Source organism: Notamacropus eugenii, chromosome 1 (genome assembly GCF_028372415.1).
Source record: "Notamacropus eugenii isolate mMacEug1 chromosome 1, mMacEug1.pri_v2, whole genome shotgun sequence".
NCBI classification, from domain to species: domain Eukaryota; kingdom Metazoa; phylum Chordata; class Mammalia; order Diprotodontia; family Macropodidae; genus Notamacropus; species Notamacropus eugenii.
Window position 1 is genome coordinate 254,963,406 of NC_092872.1, and position 19,549 is coordinate 254,982,954.

At 44.9% G+C, this 19,549-nt stretch overlaps 2 protein-coding genes across 4 annotated transcripts in view; one reads left to right on the forward strand and one right to left on the reverse strand.

Moving 5' to 3' along the window:
• Positions 1-10,464, reverse strand: part of TBC1D2B (TBC1 domain family member 2B) — a 72,745-nt gene extending 62,281 nt beyond the window's left edge. For both annotated transcript variants that reach the window (XM_072628588.1, XM_072628587.1), the window contains exon 1: positions 10,087-10,464. In XM_072628588.1, coding sequence (XP_072484689.1) covers positions 10,087-10,452 — 366 coding nt within the window. In that variant the 5' untranslated portion in view covers positions 10,453-10,464. The remainder of the gene's footprint in view (positions 1-10,086) is intronic.
• Positions 10,465-10,734: 270 nt separating this feature from the next.
• SH2D7 (SH2 domain containing 7) overlaps positions 10,735-19,549 on the forward strand; it is a 39,767-nt gene continuing 30,952 nt past the window's right edge. Inside the window, exons 1-2 of one of the 2 annotated variants that reach the window (XM_072628590.1) lie at positions 10,735-12,476; positions 17,863-17,992. In XM_072628590.1, coding sequence (XP_072484691.1) covers positions 17,925-17,992 — 68 coding nt within the window. In that variant the 5' untranslated portion in view covers positions 10,735-12,476; positions 17,863-17,924. Of the gene's footprint in view, positions 17,993-19,549 lie in introns of both variants that reach the window. The other variant, XM_072628589.1, reaches the window with a different exon arrangement.

Genomic DNA, 19,549 nt, shown 5'->3' on the forward strand with positions numbered 1-19,549 from the left:
TGATCTAGTGCAAGCTCATTTAAATATGGAGAATACATTCAAATACTAACCACAAAGTGTTCGTTCAACAAGAAATACGATAACGCTTCATTAAAAAAGACACATTACCTCCCTTAAGATCCCCTGAGTCTTTCCTTCTGTCCTATAGCTGAACCTTCCTACATGGGTTGTCATCCCCTCCCCCCATTAAAACATGAGTTCCTTGAAAGCAACGACTATCTTTTCTATTTGTATTTTCAGTGCTTAGCACAGTAATTTTCACACAGTGAGCATTTAATAGATGCTTTTTAAATACTTCATTTGTAACACAGGAATGGCTATATAACATACCCATGTTATGGTACCCAAATCTATTTTTCAAGGAATGGCTCACTTAACCTCAATCTACACTGGGGATGACAACCATGCGCAGCCATGTTGCTAGCTCCCTCTCAAGGTCCTAGGACTGACCTTGATGGGGGAACAAGGGGAGAGAAAGGAGGAAGGGGGAGAAGAAAGACACAACAGTTTTATTGATCACCACTATAGCTCCCAAGCCCCAACTGGCATGCTTCCTATTTATACAAATCAGTCACAACGACACTGCTAACACTTAAGCATGAAACATCCTAACAGGCAACATCAACAACAATCATAAAATGTACTTAATAAAAGACAAAAGCAAGAATCACTGAAACATAACAAACCACCCATTAACCTTGGTTCCATTCTCCTATCAATGTATACAATGTCCATGGTGAGGAAAGTGAGAAACCTCAAAGTGAAGCACATGAGGAGGGAAAACCCTAGACAGCTCTAGCCCAGCACACCTGAATATGCTATTCCTCAAGGAATAGTCTGCACCATGAATCATTTGCCAAGAGAGGCTCTTCTGGTCCTCTTCACTGCACCAGAGGACTCTTGGGCCACAGAAGCAGTGGTAGGCTCATTAATAGTCAGTTAACATTTATTAAGCACTTCATGTGTACCAGGCAATGTTCTCAAGGAGCTTATAATCTAATGAGGGTGATAGGTAAACAACTACGTACAAACAAGCTGTATTACCAGAAATATTACTTCACCTGCAACACAAAAACATTAGAAAGCAGCATGAGAAGGGTGCATTTAGGCGCATTGCAGAGTTATGAAGGACCTTGAATGCCAGGATCAAGAATTTACACTTTATTCAGGAGGTAATGAAGGTTCTGACATGGTCAAGGTAGACCCTTAAGGATAGTACTCATTAAAGCAGAGCACTGCTTCATTTCCATTTTATAAAGAATACTTACAGTTTTGAGCAGCAGGAAGCATAGTTCAATGAAAGTCAAAAAGACCCAGGCTCAGTTCTGAACTTCTATTATTCTGGCCAGTAATTGTTTTCAGGGGAGAAAAAGGATTCCTCCTTGACTTCCCTTAGTTCCCCTGAACTGATACTTTTTCCCTTGCTGCAGAAAACCTGGAACTTGTCCCTAATTCCTTAACTTGAGGATTTGACCTTCTATCCCACCCTTGTTCTCTGCTCCCAATTCTGCTTTGAAACAGAGCCTCCCAGGAACTCACAGCTGGAAAGATCTCAAAGCCTAGCCTCAGTGGACAAGCATCTCCTCATGCTTCAGTTTTACATCCCCTGGAGCCAGGCTATCACATGTCACCCTTCCTGCCCTGGGCTCCAGCTTTCTAAAAAGCACCACTCCCCCACAGGTCTGGCCTTTCTTCTATCAGAAAGTAAGGTCCTAAGGACAGGGATTTAAAACATATGTATGTATGTATGAATATGTATATATGTATGTATGTGGGTGGGTGTATATACATATACATATATATACATATACACATACACCCCCTCACATATATATGTATGTATGTATGTATGTATGTATGTGTGTATCTGTATTCCCAGTGCTGCTTCTTCCTTCATCCCCATTCTGCCCCTGATCCACACTGTGTGGTGTGATCCTGTATAAGTCATCTTCCTGCAATGTCCTAGCCAGCTCTCTGGTACTACTGGCACTGTGAGAGGACATTTCCTCATTAGGAGACCTCTTCATCAATGAACTCACAGGTCAGATTCCTGTGAACAACAAACCCAAAGGTCGTCACTAGGAGAACTGCATTTTGTGGAGAGCGCCCGAAGCTCTTCTCTTCCAAGGATCTTGTATCCCAATTCTAGCCTGCTCTGATTCATCCCTTTCCTGAGAGCCCAGAACATTTGTCTGATGAACCATACATTTTCACACACTGGCTGGGTGACTGAGGACAAGTCACTTTACTGCGAGGTGCTCTGAGCAGTTCTCTAGAACTAGAAAGGGTGCTCATCTGCATGAAGAGCAATTTCATCACCCAAGTTCCTTCTGTCCATGAAATACAAAGCCTAGTCTCTAACCCCTACATTTTTAGTCATTGGTTATAACTATGATAATTATATACAGAAAATTCCCTATCTAGATTTCCCAAGACATGTGCTCTAAAATTCCTGTGATTACATTTGGGGAAACTCATATTATCAACAATTCATAGCTTGTGACTAGCAGGAAAATCTAATCTCTCATGAAATGGATATGACTTTCTTAACATTCCTTTTACACAAAAATGCTTCCGAGTGCCTATAGCAGCCAATGAGGAATAGAAGACAGTTAAAGTCATCTGTTACCTATACCACATAGAATGTTTGAAACCATGAATTTTTAATCTATACAGAAAATCTTTCAGATAAATTCTCATCATTCTCCAGCTGTTTGGTATATATCTCATCTCTTCAACCAGATCATAAGCTCCATGAAGACAAGAGGAGATTCTTAATTTGTATTCTCTATGGCATTCATTACATTATCAGTACCCTTATATTAGCCAGATATGGTATTCAGCAGAATTCACTGAGATAGTCATGCTGAAAAGTTTTTAAATAGGGTTCAACAATTCTCTATTTCTACATGTTTCTCATTTTTAAAAAATCTCTTTAAAGAGAAAAAGGCAAAGAAACACCAATTAAAACAGTTCTGACAGCTGATTGTATCCTGAGAGAATTTAAGCTCACATTCAGTTAAATGTACAGTAAGGGCCATTAGGGAGGGCAGCCCAATACCTCTGCCCTATATTCATTTCACTCCTCCTACTGCTTCAGAAATTGTGGTTACTCTTAAAAGGGAAGGAAATTGGGAAAGTATGTTATCTTGCACTACTTACTGCAAGAGCAAGAGGAGTCATTAAAGGTTAACATTAGAAAAGCTTTATGTTAACGAGGCTAAATAAAAGCAAATCAACTAGAGCAAAGCAGTGAAAAGCCCAAGACAAAAATCTATGAGTCTTATAACAGTCCTATATGCAATACGTTACTCATGAAACCACATACTTCAAAATACCTTTTGAGCTATATTAGAAAGAGGTTCTACTTAGGAGATAATTTTGTGACTATTTTAAAAATCAAAATATATATATATTAATAAACATGTATACATACATACATACATACATACACATGGACCTACTCCGCACAGCATGAAGCAGAGCAACAGGTATTTAATAAACATCTGCTCAATTCCAGGACCTTGGGAATAGAATGAGACCATCCTAGCCTAAGGTGCAGATGAGAATGAAATCCACAAACTAAATACAAAATTATTTTAGTGACCAGCCACTAACACCTAGGGGAATCAAGAAAGACCTCTGGAAGTTGAGCCTTCGAGGTAAGGGGCAGAAGTGAGCAAAACTTGAGGAGGACTAGGAACCCGAGTGTGGCAGCCGGCCTGTGCAAAGGCCAGAAACAGAGGGGACAGAGTTGTGTACAGAGAAGAGCAAACAGGTCCAAGTGGCTGAAAGGCAGAGGTCATGAAGTAGAGCAATAGACCATCAGCCTGGAAAGGCAGACCAGAACCCGACTGTAAAGGGCTTTCAATGCAGAGAAGTTTGCATTTGATTCTGGAGGCAAGAAGGAGGCACATGTCACAATAAATGGTGGTCAGATCTGTTTCAGTAATATCCCTTTGGCAGCTGTGTAGAGGACGGATACAGAAAGATCACTTAGAAGACGTCTGCAACAGGGCAAGCAAAAGGTGGCAAGAACCTGAAACACAGTATTTGTATGTGTGAGTAGAAGCAGGCAGACGGATGGGAAAGGTATTGCAAAAAATGTTTCAAAAAGATGTTGGTGACAGATGTTGTTGGTGGAGCTGTGAATTAGTCTAGCCATTCTGGAAAGCAATTTGAAACTATGTCCAAAAAAGTAACTAAACCAGGCATGCCCTTTAGCTGGCAACAGCACTGCAAAATCCATACCCCAACAGAACAAACAAAAAGGAAAAGGGCCCATACAATCAAAAATCTATGTAACAACTTTTTGTAGTGATAAAAGAACTGGAAGCTGATGAGGTGCTCTCACCAGCTGCTCAAAATGAATGCAATAGCATATGACTGCACTGTAAGAAATTAGGAAAGGGACTTTTTCACAGAAACCTGAGAAGATGTGTATGAACCGAAGCAGAGTGAAATGAGCAGAACCTGGAGGAACAATTTATGTTAGTACGTCAACATTGTAAAAAAACCAAACCATTCTGAAAGACTTAACTCTCATCAAGTCAATAACCATTCATAATTCCCGAGTATCAAAGAACCCTTCCCAATTCCGAACAAAGGGTTTATGGCCTAATAAGTAGAATGAGAAACAAGGCCAACAAAGAAATTTGTTTTGCTTGACTATATTCATTTGTAACAAGCATTCTGGTTTGTTTGGTTTGGGGGGAGGGGGTGGTGTGGAGGATAAATGCTTGATAATTAAACAATAAAATTTAATTTAAAATAAAGATGTTGCTTGCCCTAATTCTACTACTAACTAGTTACCTGACCTTAAACAGGAAGGTCATTCTTGCTTCAGTTTCCCCAGTGATGAATTAGTATGGAGAGAGGTTGGGCTAGATCACCCCTAACACATACATACCCCAATTTCAGATTATCATCCTACCACTGTCTTCTGTGTAGCCTCTACTCCAGCCAGATTCATACCTTCCCCTCATACTTTCCCTGTCTCAGTGCCTTTCTTCATGTCTCCCCTAAGCTTAGAAAGTTATTTCTCCTCCTTTATGACCAACTGAACATTATCTCCTCTAGGAAGTTTTTTAGGACAACCTTCTCCCCCCATGATGAACCTTTTCTTGGATCTTGCAAACATTCTACATGCACATATCACATATTCATTTGTATTAAAGTTATCTGGTTATGTGTCATGGCACTCTACTGGATTATAAACTCCACGAAGACAGAGATAGTGTTTTCTATACACTCCGTCCTGACAAATGTTCTTCTAGGGGCAGTAAGCAGCTGTTAAACAGGGTGTCCCACTAGTGTCAGTGCAGTCATTAAAGATTAAAACTTCACTAACACTTTTTGGACAGTTGGAATGTATTTTGAATTGAGATTTGCATTGTACTGCCAAGCCCAGAGCAGAGAATAAGGAGCAAAGAATAACAGGAAAGCAGGATTTTTCCCCCTAAAATTTATAGCTCCAAGGGCCCTTAATGACTGATCATTTAGGCCAAACCCTTCACTTAAAAGAGGAATAATCTAAAACCTAGAGAAGCTCAATGACTTGTCTATGGTCACCCAGGGGTAAGGAATTGTACCAAGAGATGTGTTCAGATGTCTTGACTCCAATTTCAGAGCTCAGGTCACTACCCAGAGCTGCAGCCTGACAAGGAACAATTATCTAACTGTCAGAGATGTCTGAAATGGAATGCATTGCCTCCAGCAAGATGGCACAGAAAAGGATACAGGTCCAGCCTGGACTAGCTGACATAGCATTCTACGATACTATGAAATGAATCTAATGAAATCAGTTATTAGAATTAGGCACTCTAATCTTAATTACTTTTGTTGGAGTAACAAATGGTCTAATATCAAGCAAAATTCAAGTCAAATATTAATTGGCCACATACTGTGTTCAAGACACAAGGACTGTCCGTGAGTCTGTTGGAGCAAGCAAAGAAATAGAGGCGGTGCCAGAGCTTAAGGAGTCTCCAATCTGGGGGAAGACAGGTGAGACAGCAAAGAACAACAGACTTAAGCAGTAGTTTAGGACAACAGCTGGAAAATTGTCACAAGGAAATCTATAATTAAGGATTAAGTAATTAAATGCCAAACTACTGAGTTCTGTTGCATAAAATGTACTTTGTATGATTACAAAAGCAACAAGTATTTGCCAAGAAACAGAAAAAGTTTCACAGAAAAGTTGTACCCTTCACATAAACATGAACATGTGACTAGTCAGTTGTGACCTCGCGGCCTGCCAGCAAGGGAAACACCAACACTTTATTTAACAAAACAAAATCACAATATGTGCAGCAGCACTGGGTCATGGAAACAGAATCAAACCAAACCGAAATGCTTGGCAATAAAGGTGGCGGGTTAACGAGGCCGGTTTGACTGAATTCGATGCGATTCCGCAGATACTCAGCAAGCCCCGACCAGGCGCCAGTCAGCGCTGGGGGAGATACCCCGACAAGGAAAGCCTCCCTGCTCCCAGATGCACCACATGTCCTCATCACCCCTCTTTTGTTGTCCAAGTTCATTTGTCTCCAGTTTTGCGACCTTATTGAAGTCACAGAAACAAGAGAACATTTTGAAAGCAGTCCAACATGTAAGTCCTGCAGTGAACAGGCATGGGTTAAGTACTCCCTGTGGCAAGCTCAGCTGTGTCTTCCAAGGTTCAACCTTGATCTGAAATGGGTCTTTTTTCTTTCCATTGGCAGTTGGATAGGGACCTCAGGGCTTACCTAACCTAACCCCTTAATTTTACAGATAGGGAAAACTGAGACCATGAGACCCCAACTGTCCTGCCCAAGGTCAGGTAGCCAGTAATTTGCAGATCTAAGGGTCAAACTCAGGTTGCCTCATTCCAAATCCAGGGATCTTTCAACGACATCTGACTGATAGCTTCATCCCAGTGAAAATTATTCCTATCATTTCACTTAAAAAAAAAGATTGAAAGGAAATACCTGAGTGAAACAGAGCTAAAGTATATCACACACAAGTACATCTCAAGCTTCTGTTGCCACACAAGAAGGACTGATTCCCAGGAAGCGAGAGCTTCTGGCAAGAGGGATGACAAGTGCACTTACCCTAAATCCTACATCAGCACCGCTAGTTCTCCAACAGGATGTTTACTAAAAAATACATAATCAGCTACTCTTCAAGGCTCCTCAAGAAGTGGAGTATCTCAAAGAAACCCGGTAACCCCCTAACCACAGGCATTTCTTCTTAAAACGACCTCAAGGGAACAAAATTCAAACTGGGTAATGAGTCATTAGAATCGGAGGATCTGAACTGAATCCTCTACCTGCACTTTCTACTGCTGTGACCATGAGCAAGTCCCTCAAGTAACACCTCTGAGCCCTTTTCCTCATCTGTAAAATTACAGGACAGGACCAGATTATATGGATCCCCTTAAGGGATATAATGCAGGGCAGCTAGGTGTCCCAGTGGATAGAACACCGCGCCTGGAGTCAGAAAGACTCAAGTGTCAGAGTCCAAATTTGGCCTCAAACACTTATTACCTATATGACCCTGGGTAAATTACTTAATCCTCTTTACCTCAGTTTCCTCATCTGTAAAATGAGCTGGAGAAGTGAATGGCAACCATCCCAGTAACTTTGCCAAGAAAATCCCAAAAGGAGTCACTAAGAGTCAGACATGACTGAAACTACTTAACAACAAATGGGATATAAATAAATTTATAAAAGGAAAACTTTTTTATACCAAATGTCTTATACACATACATACATGTATGTATATGCACACACATATATATGTATGTATATACACACACACATATGAAACTTAAATTTAAGCAAGACAACTCAGAATTACTAAAATCCATTTGGAAACTGAGTCTACCTTGTGACTACCAGGTCAATGGCTAATTAAAGTGAATTTAACTATGAAACTGGACTTTGATCCAAAAGATAGTAAGAATGAGTACTAATTTTCACTTAAAATTGTCACAAAATTTCACTAACAAAGCATGGTTAAAAATTACATCATGATTTAACCTCTTAAAAGATATTCCCATCCCAACCCAAATACTGTTTCCAACTTTTACATTGTTTCTTATAGGGCTCTCACCTTTGTCTTCACTTGTATAACATTTTAAAAATAAAATAACTCAATTGTTTTATCCAGATATGGCCTTACTTTGCAATTAGTTTAAGACTGATTTCTTATGCCAAAACACACACATACACATGATAATTGCGGAGAGAAAGAAAAAACAAACTGGTGAATTTAGTTCCCCTGACTTCCAACCCCAGTCACTTGGCTCAAGTCTTAAAAGATCATTTCCAGTAGCACATGACCTACACATACAAATCTGAATCACAGAACTTCAGATCTGGAAGAGGTCTTAGAAACTAGTCCAACTCCTTCATTTTCCTGATGAGGAAACACACCCAGAGGCAAATTTACTGTCATTAGCTGTACTGTTTCAGCAAAGGAAATAAGGGAGAAAAAGTTTCTTCTCCTAGATATCACCACTAAGGGCTGGCCCACCCTTGTTTTATATAAACAGTTCTATGATACACACAGACTTAAGGGGCAGGAGGAAGCAATAAAAGCATGCCAAGAAGTAATCAAAGGAATTTTGAAACAGGATACTAGGACCTGAAATTATATAATGAGGAGCTTCTATTTTCATTTTAAATAAACAGTTCCACAGGAAATAAAATTTACCTTAGAGAGGTAAATTTGTTAGCTACAGACAAGTCATTTTTTTGGGCAAAAGTCCCCCTGTCCTGTTCCTAAATTTACATAAAGAGTTTGGTAAACACAAGTTAGACTTTGAATCTCTTCTACTTCAATGGAGAAAAGTGCCCATAGGTTTTAGGCAGCACAGAGAGAACTAATTTGGTAGAAGCTGCCAGCTATAATCAAAACCTGAACAAAATAGTAATGGAAGAACAAAAAGTAAATGCTTTATAATTACCTCAGTTGTGGGCAAACAGAGCTGCTGAGTATTAAGGGGATCCCTCGGGAAAACCCCCAGTTCACAACTGTCACACACCCCCCAGGAGCCACAACTGGTTGGTGCTGATCACTTGCCTAGTTTTTTAAAAACGTACCATGCAGGAGACCAATCGCTTAGAATAAAAAATAGATTAAGATAAAGGGAAGAAAGAAGAAATGGAAAAGATGAGTGAAGGTGGAAAGAACCCAAGAAAAGACAAGAATGAGAAAGAGGGAGTCCTAGGCTCCAGCAAGAAAGTCATGCACGGGAGAATCAAGAAGTAGGGAAGGGGCTAAGGAGAAGACAGTTGAGCAAGCAAAGCTGGCAGGAATAATGAGGAAATTAGGAGAGGGAAGGAGAAGATAAAGGACAGAGGCCACGGGAGCACAGATCAAAGGCCATTTTACAGAGGGGAAAACTGAGGCAGAGAGGTTACCTAACTGCCCAGAATCAACAAATCCAGCATTCTGTCCACTACTTCTCCTCAGGTGGCTTAAAGAGGGACGGAAAAGTATAAGGTTGAGTACGAAATAAGCAGTACAAATAAAAGAATGATAACGTGGCTCGGGGGGCGCAGGACACACAAACCAGCTTCTCTCCAGCGAACCAAGGCGAGAGGACATGGGTACCAGCACAAGGCAAGAAGTCCCCCAACCTCACCATCAAGCAGGATTTAATCCGCAGAATAACCTGGGGAGGGAGGGTGTTGTGGCCGCTGAACCACAAGAAGCACGCGGGATTCAGAACCGCCCCGAATTCAGACAGCTAGCCCAAACCCCTTCGTGGTAAAGAGCGGGGACACTGGAGGGACGGGGAGCCGAGAGGGGGAGATAAGGGGCAGGAGGGGAAGAAGAAGTGGTGGGTGGGGAGGGCACTCGGAGGGTGGGCTCGCTCAGTTGGGGAGGGGAGGGGAGGGGAAGCGTCTGGGTGGGGGGAGGGCCCTGGCTGCGGAGGGTCCCGAGGAGGGGGCACTCCCTTGGGGAGGAGCGGCCGGTCTCTCGGGAGGCGGCCACGGGATGCCACGTTGGGAAGAGCGCCCGGTTGAGGGGGAATGCCCTGCTGGAGGGGGCGCCTCGGGCAGTCCGAGGAGGGGGACCCCGGGCGGGGGTGGTGACGCCCACCTTGAGCACCGTGACACCTCCTCCGCTGTGCACCTGGAAGAGCGCGGCGGGAGACTCGTCGGCGCCCCCGGCGGAGGCGGACCCCGCGGCGGGGGCACCGGCGGCGGGCGGCTCGTCGGGCCCCTGGTAGCTGAAGCAGGCGTCGGCGATGTCCAGGTGGCCGAGGGGCAGCGCGTCCTGCGGGCTCTTGAAGTAGTAGAGGTAGCAGCGGCGCGGGTCGAACACGAACCAGCGGCTGCGGTAGCCGCGCAGGGGGCCCTTGCCCGACAGCTTCTGCAGGTAGCCGCAGAGCCGCGCCGGCTCCCGCGCCGCCTCGGGGCCCCCGCCCTCCTCCGCAGCCGCGGCCCCGGCCCCAGCCCCGGGCATCCCCGGGCGCCCGCAGCGCCAGCGGCCCGCCCGCCGCGGCCGATCCCGGAGCCGAGCCGCCCCGCCTCCGCCTCCGTCCCCGCCCCACTCCCGACTGACAGGACGGCCGCCCGCCGCGCGAGGCCTCCTGGAACACGTAGTCCTCGCTCCGGGCCGGGAGCAAGGCAGTCTGGGAAGTGTAGTCGCTCCTACTTCCACGGCCTTCGCCTCCGCCCCACAAAGCAGCCTGGGATTGACGATCCTCCTTCGCCTCCCCTGCACTTCCCCCCGCCTCCCGCCAGCCTCTTCTATTCCTAGACAGGGCGGCCGCCGCGCACGGCCTCCTGGGACTTGTAGTCCCGCCTCCCCTCATCCAGTTCTCCAGCCCGGCCTCGGCTTTCTATCCGAGAGCCCCTTGGCCAGACGCGCGGTTTCACGTCTGCGCTCCGTAAGGCGCTTTGCGAGCCCGAAAGCCTCTGCAGTCACTGAGAAAGTGCGGCTAACGGTTAGAGAGCCGGCCTCCAGATGGACACAGGAAGGTTCAAGGTTCGAGTCCTGCAGCCGACCCTGGCCGCGGGGTCCTGAGCGGGGCTGCACAGCGGTGACCCTGGGCGGCTGCGGGGAGCGCCCTCCCCGTCTCCGAACCTCGGTGACCCCTCAAGAAAGAAGTGGACGGTGAGCCCGACCCTGTGTCCCCCAGCACTTCGCACAGCGCCTGGCACGTAGTGGGCACCTGCTGGCTGAGCTGGATCCTCCCTGAGGCGCCTTCCTACTGAAACACAGCACCTGGCACATAGTGGGCACCTGCTGGCTGAGCCGGATCCTCCCTGAGGCGCCTTCCTACTGAAACACAGCGCCTGGCACGTAGTGGGCACCTGCTGGCTGAGCCGGATCCTCCCTGAGGCGCCTTCCTACTGAAACACAGCGCCTGGCACGTAGTGGGCACCTGCTGGCTGAGCCGGATCCTCCCTGAGGCGCCTTCCTACTGAAACACAGCGCCTGGCACGTAGTGGGCACCTGCTGGCTGAGCCGGATCCTCCCTGAGGCGCCTTCCTACTGAAACACAGCGCCTGGCACGTAGTGGGCACCTGCTGGCTGAGCCGGATCCTCCCTGAGGCGCCTTCCTACTGAAACACAGCGCCTGGCACGTAGTGGGCACCTGCTGGCTGAGCTGGATCCTCCCTGAGGCGCCTTCCTACTGAAACACAGCACCTGGCACATAGTAGGTGCTTCATAAATGCTGATTGATTATTGTATTTCTTCTGGCTTAGGACGGACCTCTGCCATTGGCAGGTTCCAAATCTTTTAACCCCCAGTATCCGAAGGCTAGAAATACAGTATTAGTTAGACAACACCTAAGAGATGAACCTAACCCAGTCTTTTCCCTTTATACTTGGCCAAGGTGACCCCTAGAAAGGGGAAATGACCAGCCCAAGGCCCCGCAGCAATTCACTGGGAAGAACGAGGGGTTTTGAATTGGAGGGGAAATCTTTTCAAGGTACCACCCTGCCTCTCATTTTGACATGAGTGTGTTTATGTTTATTGGGTCCATTTTTTTTTTCATGCTAAGCAGACCCTGTTAATAACCTGTTTAAATCTTTGAACACTACTCTCCCCAGGGTAATCTGTTTCTTTTTTTCCCCTTTAATTAATGTATTTATTTTTAGTTTATAACATTCAGTTCCATAAGCTTTTGAGTTTCAAATTTTCTCCCCCTTCTTTCCCTCCCCCTTCCCAAGAAGGCAACTACATATATACTCATATTAAACATATTTTCACATTAGTCACGTACAGAAGAATTCTAACCAATGGAAGGGACCACAAGAAAGAAGGAAGAAACAAAACAGCAAAAAAGAGCACACAGTCTGCTCCATTCTGCATTTAGACTCCATCATCCTTCTCTGGGTGTGGATGGCATCTTCCATCACGAGTCTTTTGGAGTTGTCTTAGATCCTTGCATTGCTGAGAAGAGCCAAGTTTATCAAAGCTAGTCATCAAACAACGTGGCTGTAGCTGTGTACAATGTTCTCCGGCTCTGCTCCCAGGTAATGTTTCTTTGGCCTTACCTGGTCCTTCCTGGGAGTTTCCCTACACTCTTGGACCTTCCTAACCTCTCTCCCTTGCTGTGCCTGCTTCCCCCCAGGTCCTAGCATCCCTGTTTCTAATCCCAGACTGATAACCTGACCCCTATTCCTCCTGAGACTCTCGACAGTCTGGTACAACTGTTCTTGCCCCCAGACTGCTCTCCAGTACTGTCTTCAATAGAAATTTAATAACCGTAGCAATTAGAAAAGAAAAGGGAAAAAAAGGAGACAAAGAAAGTCTGCCGCCTGAATTAGAACAGGAAACTGGAGTTTGTACATCAGTATATCTATCTGGGATATACAGTACAAAGGCCCTGCTGCTCCAAATCCCACCTGGCCCTCAAGGGCAGGGACTTTCCTTTGCCTTTTTGTATCCCCAGCAGGCACTCACTCCTTTAATGACCCCACACTCCACCCAGAAAGGAAGCCCTATTTAAGACCAATATTCCACCAAGGTTGTTGTATGTAGAACGGTCCCCAAAGAGGTCAAAATGAGTGTCATCTGGAAAGCCTCAGAGAAGCTTGAGGTAGGTGGAAGTGGGAAGCCACAAGAGGGGACAGATAAGGTGCTCTGAAGAACTATAGCAACAAATGACATTGGGAAAATGTGTGATTGAAAAAGAGCGGTGGCTCCAGTAGTTACAGACACAGATGGGGATGGCATGAGAAGGGGCCTCTGCTGCTGTCCCTGCCTGGAGCTTTCCTCAGCACCTGGGCTTCCTCATCCCAGAATAACCAACTTGTCCTACAGCCCTACCCTGGCACTTACCTCCTTCCACGTCCTGGGACCGCTGTCTGAGGGGGATGCCATAACAATCAGCCTTCATCCCCCTTCTGATTTTGCTCCTGAATTTCCAGACGTTCAAACCAGGCCTTTGTAGAGGTTTCATCATTCACCCACTTTTTGAGCTCCCTTTTATATGTTGCCCTTTCCCACTAGGGTATAAGCTCCTTGTGGGCATGGAATGTCCTAGTGTAACTCAGCTCAGTTCCCGGCACTTAGAAAGAGTTTAGTAAATACTTCTTGACTTGCCTTAGTGCCTGACTTACTGACCTACCGATCACTAGAGGTGCCAGCGTTTCAGAGTCGATAAATCTGAGAGTTGGAAGGATTTTAGAGACCCTTCCCTTCTATCTCTTATCTTTTTAAGAAAGCCCACTTCAAGATGGCAGACTAGTGACCACCAGCCTCAGTCTGAAGCCTTCCAGGGCAGGGAAACGCAGCACCTCCAGAGACACTTTGGAACCCCTATAATTATTAGGACATCAGTCTTCAATCCAGACTAAGCAGTCCCTTTCTACTAATGCTTGTAGCCAGGCAGAATATCCAGTCCTTCCCTGTAGTAGCTCTACAGATACTTAAAGATAACTGTCATGCTTCCTAAGTCTTTTCTTCTCGGGGTTAGACACCCCTAGTCCCTTCAGCCTATCCCCTGTGGTATGATCTGAAGGTTCATCACTATCCTGGTTACCAGTCCTGCTCACTCTCCAGCTTTTCAATGTCCTTCCCAAAATGTAGTGACCAGAATTGGACACATCATGCTGGATGTGGTCTAGGTGTGGCATTCTTACAGAAAACATCAAGAAAGTCCCCTTCTTATTCCTGAGCTCTTTCCCTCTCTTAAGATAGTCTAAGATTGCTTTCTTAGGGACCAGAGTACTGTGTTGATCCATGCTAAGCTTGCAGTCCCCTAAGACCCCCAGCCTTGCTTTAGACGAATAGCTGTCTAGCCACAGCCCCTGCCTCTGCCTTCTCCTTGTGAAGCTGACTTTTTTGAACCCAAATGGAAGACTGTACACTCTCCCCTGATGGATTTCACCTTTGGGGATTCAGCCCAATTCTGCCTTGCCCAGCAGACCCCATCATCCAGGATATTAGTCCTCTCATTCCCAAACTCCACAGGTGACATCTTCCCAAGTTGACATCAAACTCCTAATGAGTACTCTTTGAATTCGGCTTGAATGATACTGTTGTCCAACCCTCTTCTGACTTACTAGAACCAAGTGTTCTTAGCCTTTTTTGAGCCATGGACTCCTTTGGCAATCTGGGGGAAACCTATGGTTGCCTTCTCAGAAGAATATTTTAAAACATCAAATAAAATGTATAAGATTGCAAAGGAAGTTTGTTATATCAAAATACAATATTAAAATATATATTTAAAACATATGGACCCCAGCATGAGAACTCCTATTTTGGGCAGGCAAATGGTTAGGTGGATGGCATGAGGAGTCAAGTCAGGAAGACAGGTTCTAAAAACACTCAGTTCAGGCCTAGCACAGAGTAGGCACTTAAATGTTTATTCTACAGATTTTACTGCATTATTCATTTGGCATTATGAATGTCTAGCATCACCCCTATTGTTCAAAACAATTATTTAACTCTTGTTGTTCTTTATTTTTTAAAAAAATCCCTTTTTCATCCCCCAAAGGTAAAGCAAGGAGGGAAAGAAGGAACAAGAAATAAATTAGCACCTGTGTGCCAGGCACTATTCTAAGCTCCTTAGAAATATTTTCTTATTTGGTCCTCACAACACCCGTGGGAGATAGGTGCTGTTATTATCCCCATTTTGCAATTGAGAAAACTGAGGCAGGCAGAGATGAAGTGACTTGCCCAGGGTCATACAGCTAGTGAGTGTCTGAGACTGGATTTGAACTCAAGTTTTCCAGGTCCAGGATTTTATCCACTGTGCCACCACCTGCAGCCCTGAGCAGAGCTCTTGGCAAGTATTCTACAAATGCTTGTTGAATGAATAAGTGGGTAAGTATAATGGACTTTGCTCCCCAGGCTGCTGGCACACCCATCTGCCCCGTGCCCACCAAGCACCCTTCTCTAGGGACCAGAAATGGGAAGGAAGCAGCTCAGCCAACGTGGTCCGCACAGAGAGAACAAGGCTGAATCTGACCACAGCCCGCCCTCAGCATGGCTTCCTTCCCCAATTCTGGTGTAGACTGTCTGAAGTGGACTGTGGAGCAGCACAAGCCACAAACCTGGCCACCCACCCACCAGGACAACAGAAGGGGAGTAGACGTTGGACCCCAACCAGGCTGGTCACCACATGGCACCTCCCAGCCTCAACAGTACTGACTCTCTTTGAACTTGGTTCTGTTGACCCCTGAGCTCTTGCCACCAAGAGCCAGTGTGGGAAGCATCTCAGGGCCACAAACAGATCCCAGAAGGGAGGCATGAAGACTTAGAAATCTTCAAATTAACATTTCTATGCTGCATTATGTTTTTATTTGCTTATTTGGGAAAGCATTTTCCAATTCCTTTCTGCATTCCAGTTTTACAGGCCAATCAGTCAGTCAACCAACAAGCATTTAGTAAGTGCTTACTGGGCTTGGAGTCAGGAAGACTCATTTTCATGAGTTCAAATATGATCTCAGTCCGTTACTAGCTGAGTGGCCCTCAGCAAGTCACTTAACCCTGTTTGTCCCAGTTTCCTCATCTGTAAAATGAGCTGAAGAAGGAAATGACAAACTACTCCAGGATCTTTGATCCTGGTGTCACAGAATTAGACATGACTGAACAACAACAAAAAACACAGCGAACACTATGCCAAGGTACTTGGGATCCAAAGAAAGGCAAAATCAGGAAGACTTGAGTTCAAATCCCACCCTCTGAAACTTATCAGCTGTATGACCCTAGGCAAGCCATCTAACCTCTTTGGGCTTCGGTGCCCCCATCTGCAAAATGAGGTATTTGAAGTAGACAGACAGTGCTGAATGTGGGGTCAGGAAGATATCTAAGTGGTAAGAAGATTCTTACCAGCTGTGTGACTCTGGGCAAGTCACTGCACCTCTATCTGCCTCAGTCTTCCTCTTCTACAAAGTGGGGGTAATAATAGCACCTACTTCCCAGGGTTGTTATAAGGACCAAATGAAATAACATATGTAAAGTGCTTTATAAACTTTTTAAAGGGCTTAGTATTAATAATAATAGTTAACATTTATGAACCATTTTAGAGTTTGCAAAACTGTACAAAGAATATCTCATTTATCCTGATAGGTCAGTGCCATATAAGTAGTATTGTTATTATTTAGTCAGATCTAACTTCAGGATCTTATTTGGGGTTTTCTTGGCAGAGACACTGGAGTGGTTTGCCATTTCCTTCTCCAGCTCATATTACAGAAGAGGAAACTAAGGCAAATAGGGTTAAGGGACTTGACCAGAATCACACAGCTAGTAAGTGATTGAGGCCGGATTTGAACTGTGGAAGATGAGTTTTCCTAATTCCAAGCCCAGTGCGCTGTCCACTGGACCACTTAGATGTCCTCTCCATTTAAATTTACATTTAAATTTAAATCTACACCCCAATGATCAAGTACAAACTAGCCTGCCTCTATACCAGCCCATATTTTCCTTCGAGTAATTCTAAACAACTGAGCAGAATGTTAATTTATTATTTTTAATTAACCTATTTAGTTTTCAACGTTCACTTCCATCATATTTTGAGTTCCAAATTTTCTCCCCATCTCTCGCCTCCCCCCACCCTAAGATGGTGTGCCATGTGATATAGGTTCTACATATACATTCATATTGAACCTATTTTCACATTAGTCAGGTTGTAAAGAAGAATTACAGCCAATGGGAGAAACCATGAGAAAAAAGAAACAAACCAGAAAAAAAGGGGAAAAAACCCAGAGAGAGCAAAAATATGCTTCAATCTACATTCCGATTCCATGGTTCTTTTTCTGGATGTGGAGAGCAGAATGCTAATTTAACAGCTAAATATTAGCTTTTATATTCCTTCCCTCTCATTTCTCACAGTCAATCCACTGCGGCATTCTAATGATTTTTCCTTCGATGGTGTCTCTCTGATCCTTGCCCTCCCCTTTATACTCATTGGATCGTGTAGTAGTGTAGGTAGTAGAAAATGCCTTAGATTTGAAGGCTTCAAACCTTGACTCTGCTAACTTTCTAGCTGAATGACTCTGGGCAAGTCCCCTTCCTTCTCTGAGCCTCAGTTTCCTCCTTTGTACGGTGAGAGGGTGGGTTTGATGACCTCCAACACCCCGATCATCTCTGACCTGCTTTGATTTTTTTTTTTTGAGTTGGTGACATGATCTTGTCATCTCTTCTGATCACCTCATTTGTTTTCTGCAGTGACAAAGGATTCCTCCCTATATCATGCTGCCTCCAAGATCCATGACACCCCCTCTCTCTTACTATATACTCACACCAAAGGAAGCTAGGAATTTCCCCTACTTCCTTGTATAGGGAAAGACCGATTATAAGGAAACAAGAATAGAGGAAGTATCCAAAGTTTACTTAAAAGAGGAAATTGGGGTAAACAAATATATCACAATTCAGCCCTGTGATGGACAACCCTCAGCTTGCCCCCAACAGATGCAATGAATGACTCATCTGAAGCTGAAAGATGAACTTCCCTAGAAGCCAGTCAGGCTGAGATGAAGAAGAGAGGGGAAACCATTCCTCCTGGGCTTAACAACATCTTCTACATAGCCCCCTCCACGAGGTAAGTTACTGCATCTGGCACCTACTGCCTTCTCAGAAAGAGGAAGCTTTTATCACCAGGGAGAGGAGGATGATACAAAATACTTATTCCTGGTTCTTTCTCCCTATTACCTATAATGAAATACCAATTCCTCAGCCTGTCATTGTCATAACTGGCTTCTAACTGATCTTTCCAAACTTATTTAATATATCTTACCACCCTTCAATACACTGATACTGCCTAACACATTCCCAGATATATCTAGGGTAGGGTGAATGGGGATTTTTCCCAGGGTGCTAAAATTTAAGGGGTGTAAAAATGTAGCAGTGTACTCCAGCAGTGGCAGAATGAATAAATGAATGGAAAAAGTCTCACCTCTAAAGCTACCCATGTGATCCAGGCCCAGGAGTTGAACCTCCCAGAGCCCCCTCTATGGCCACGACTGTAGGCTGCAGAGAAGGGTACTGACTCACATGAGGAGAGTCATTTCTATCACTTGGACCAGTTCAAACCCAGGTGCAGGCCCTGTACCTAACCCTGTGAATGACAAAGTGATGGGATGCTACTCACTTCTAGGGTGGGTCATGCTGCTTATTCCAGGTATCTACTGGCTACTCCCTCCCCCCCCCCCACACACACACCTCCCACAGTCACCTCAGACCACCTTGTGACTATCCTCATCACTGATACCCGCTGACCTCCTGTTCCAGTAGTGCTTCTGCCAGTCCCTCTGAAAACATGACCATACAATCTCCATCTTCCTCCTCCTCCTCCTCAAGTCAACAACTTTCTTCTCAATCAGTAAAGTTTCTATTAAATGCCTTGGTGTGCCAGGCACTGTGCCTGGTGCCAAAGAAACAAAGACAATGAAGGCAGCCCCTGCCGTTCAATCTGGATAAATAACCCAGAGATGAATAAGTATATTTAGAATAAATACAAATGTGCAAGATAATTTGGGGAGGAAGGCACTTGCAGCTGAAGAAATCAGAGTAGATAAACAGCTGAACTGGGCTTTGAAGGAAGCTAAGGATTCTAAAAGGGGGAGGTAAGGAGAGAGTACATTTCAGGCATGAGGTACAGCCTGTGGAAAGACTTGGAGGTGGGAGATAGTGTTCTCTATGAGGAGCAGCAAGGAGGAGGGTTTGGCTGGACTGTCTAGTACCACACCAGGATATAATCACTCCCTGTTATTCAGTCATGTCTGACTCTGCGTGACCTCATGGATGTTGTCCCACTAATCCCAACATGCAGATCCTCATTTTGGAGGATACTCCAATACTCCAATTCCTCTTTCCCTCCTCTAGGACACTCCATTCATGGTACACCACTTCAACTGGCTTGTCACTGCTGTTCAAAAATTCTTCTGATCTGTCCTTATAACTTACCATATTCCCCCCAACTATCATTCCAAGCCCTTTCTTCTCCCTCAGGCATCATATCCCCTTCTTGCTCCCTGGAAGCTTGGACTCTGCCTCTGGAACCACCCTGAGCTTTAACAGACCAGCTTCAGCATCATCTCACCAAGATCCCACTTCCACTATTCTCTCCTGGCCATCTCTGCCATGCTGTCATGGGCAT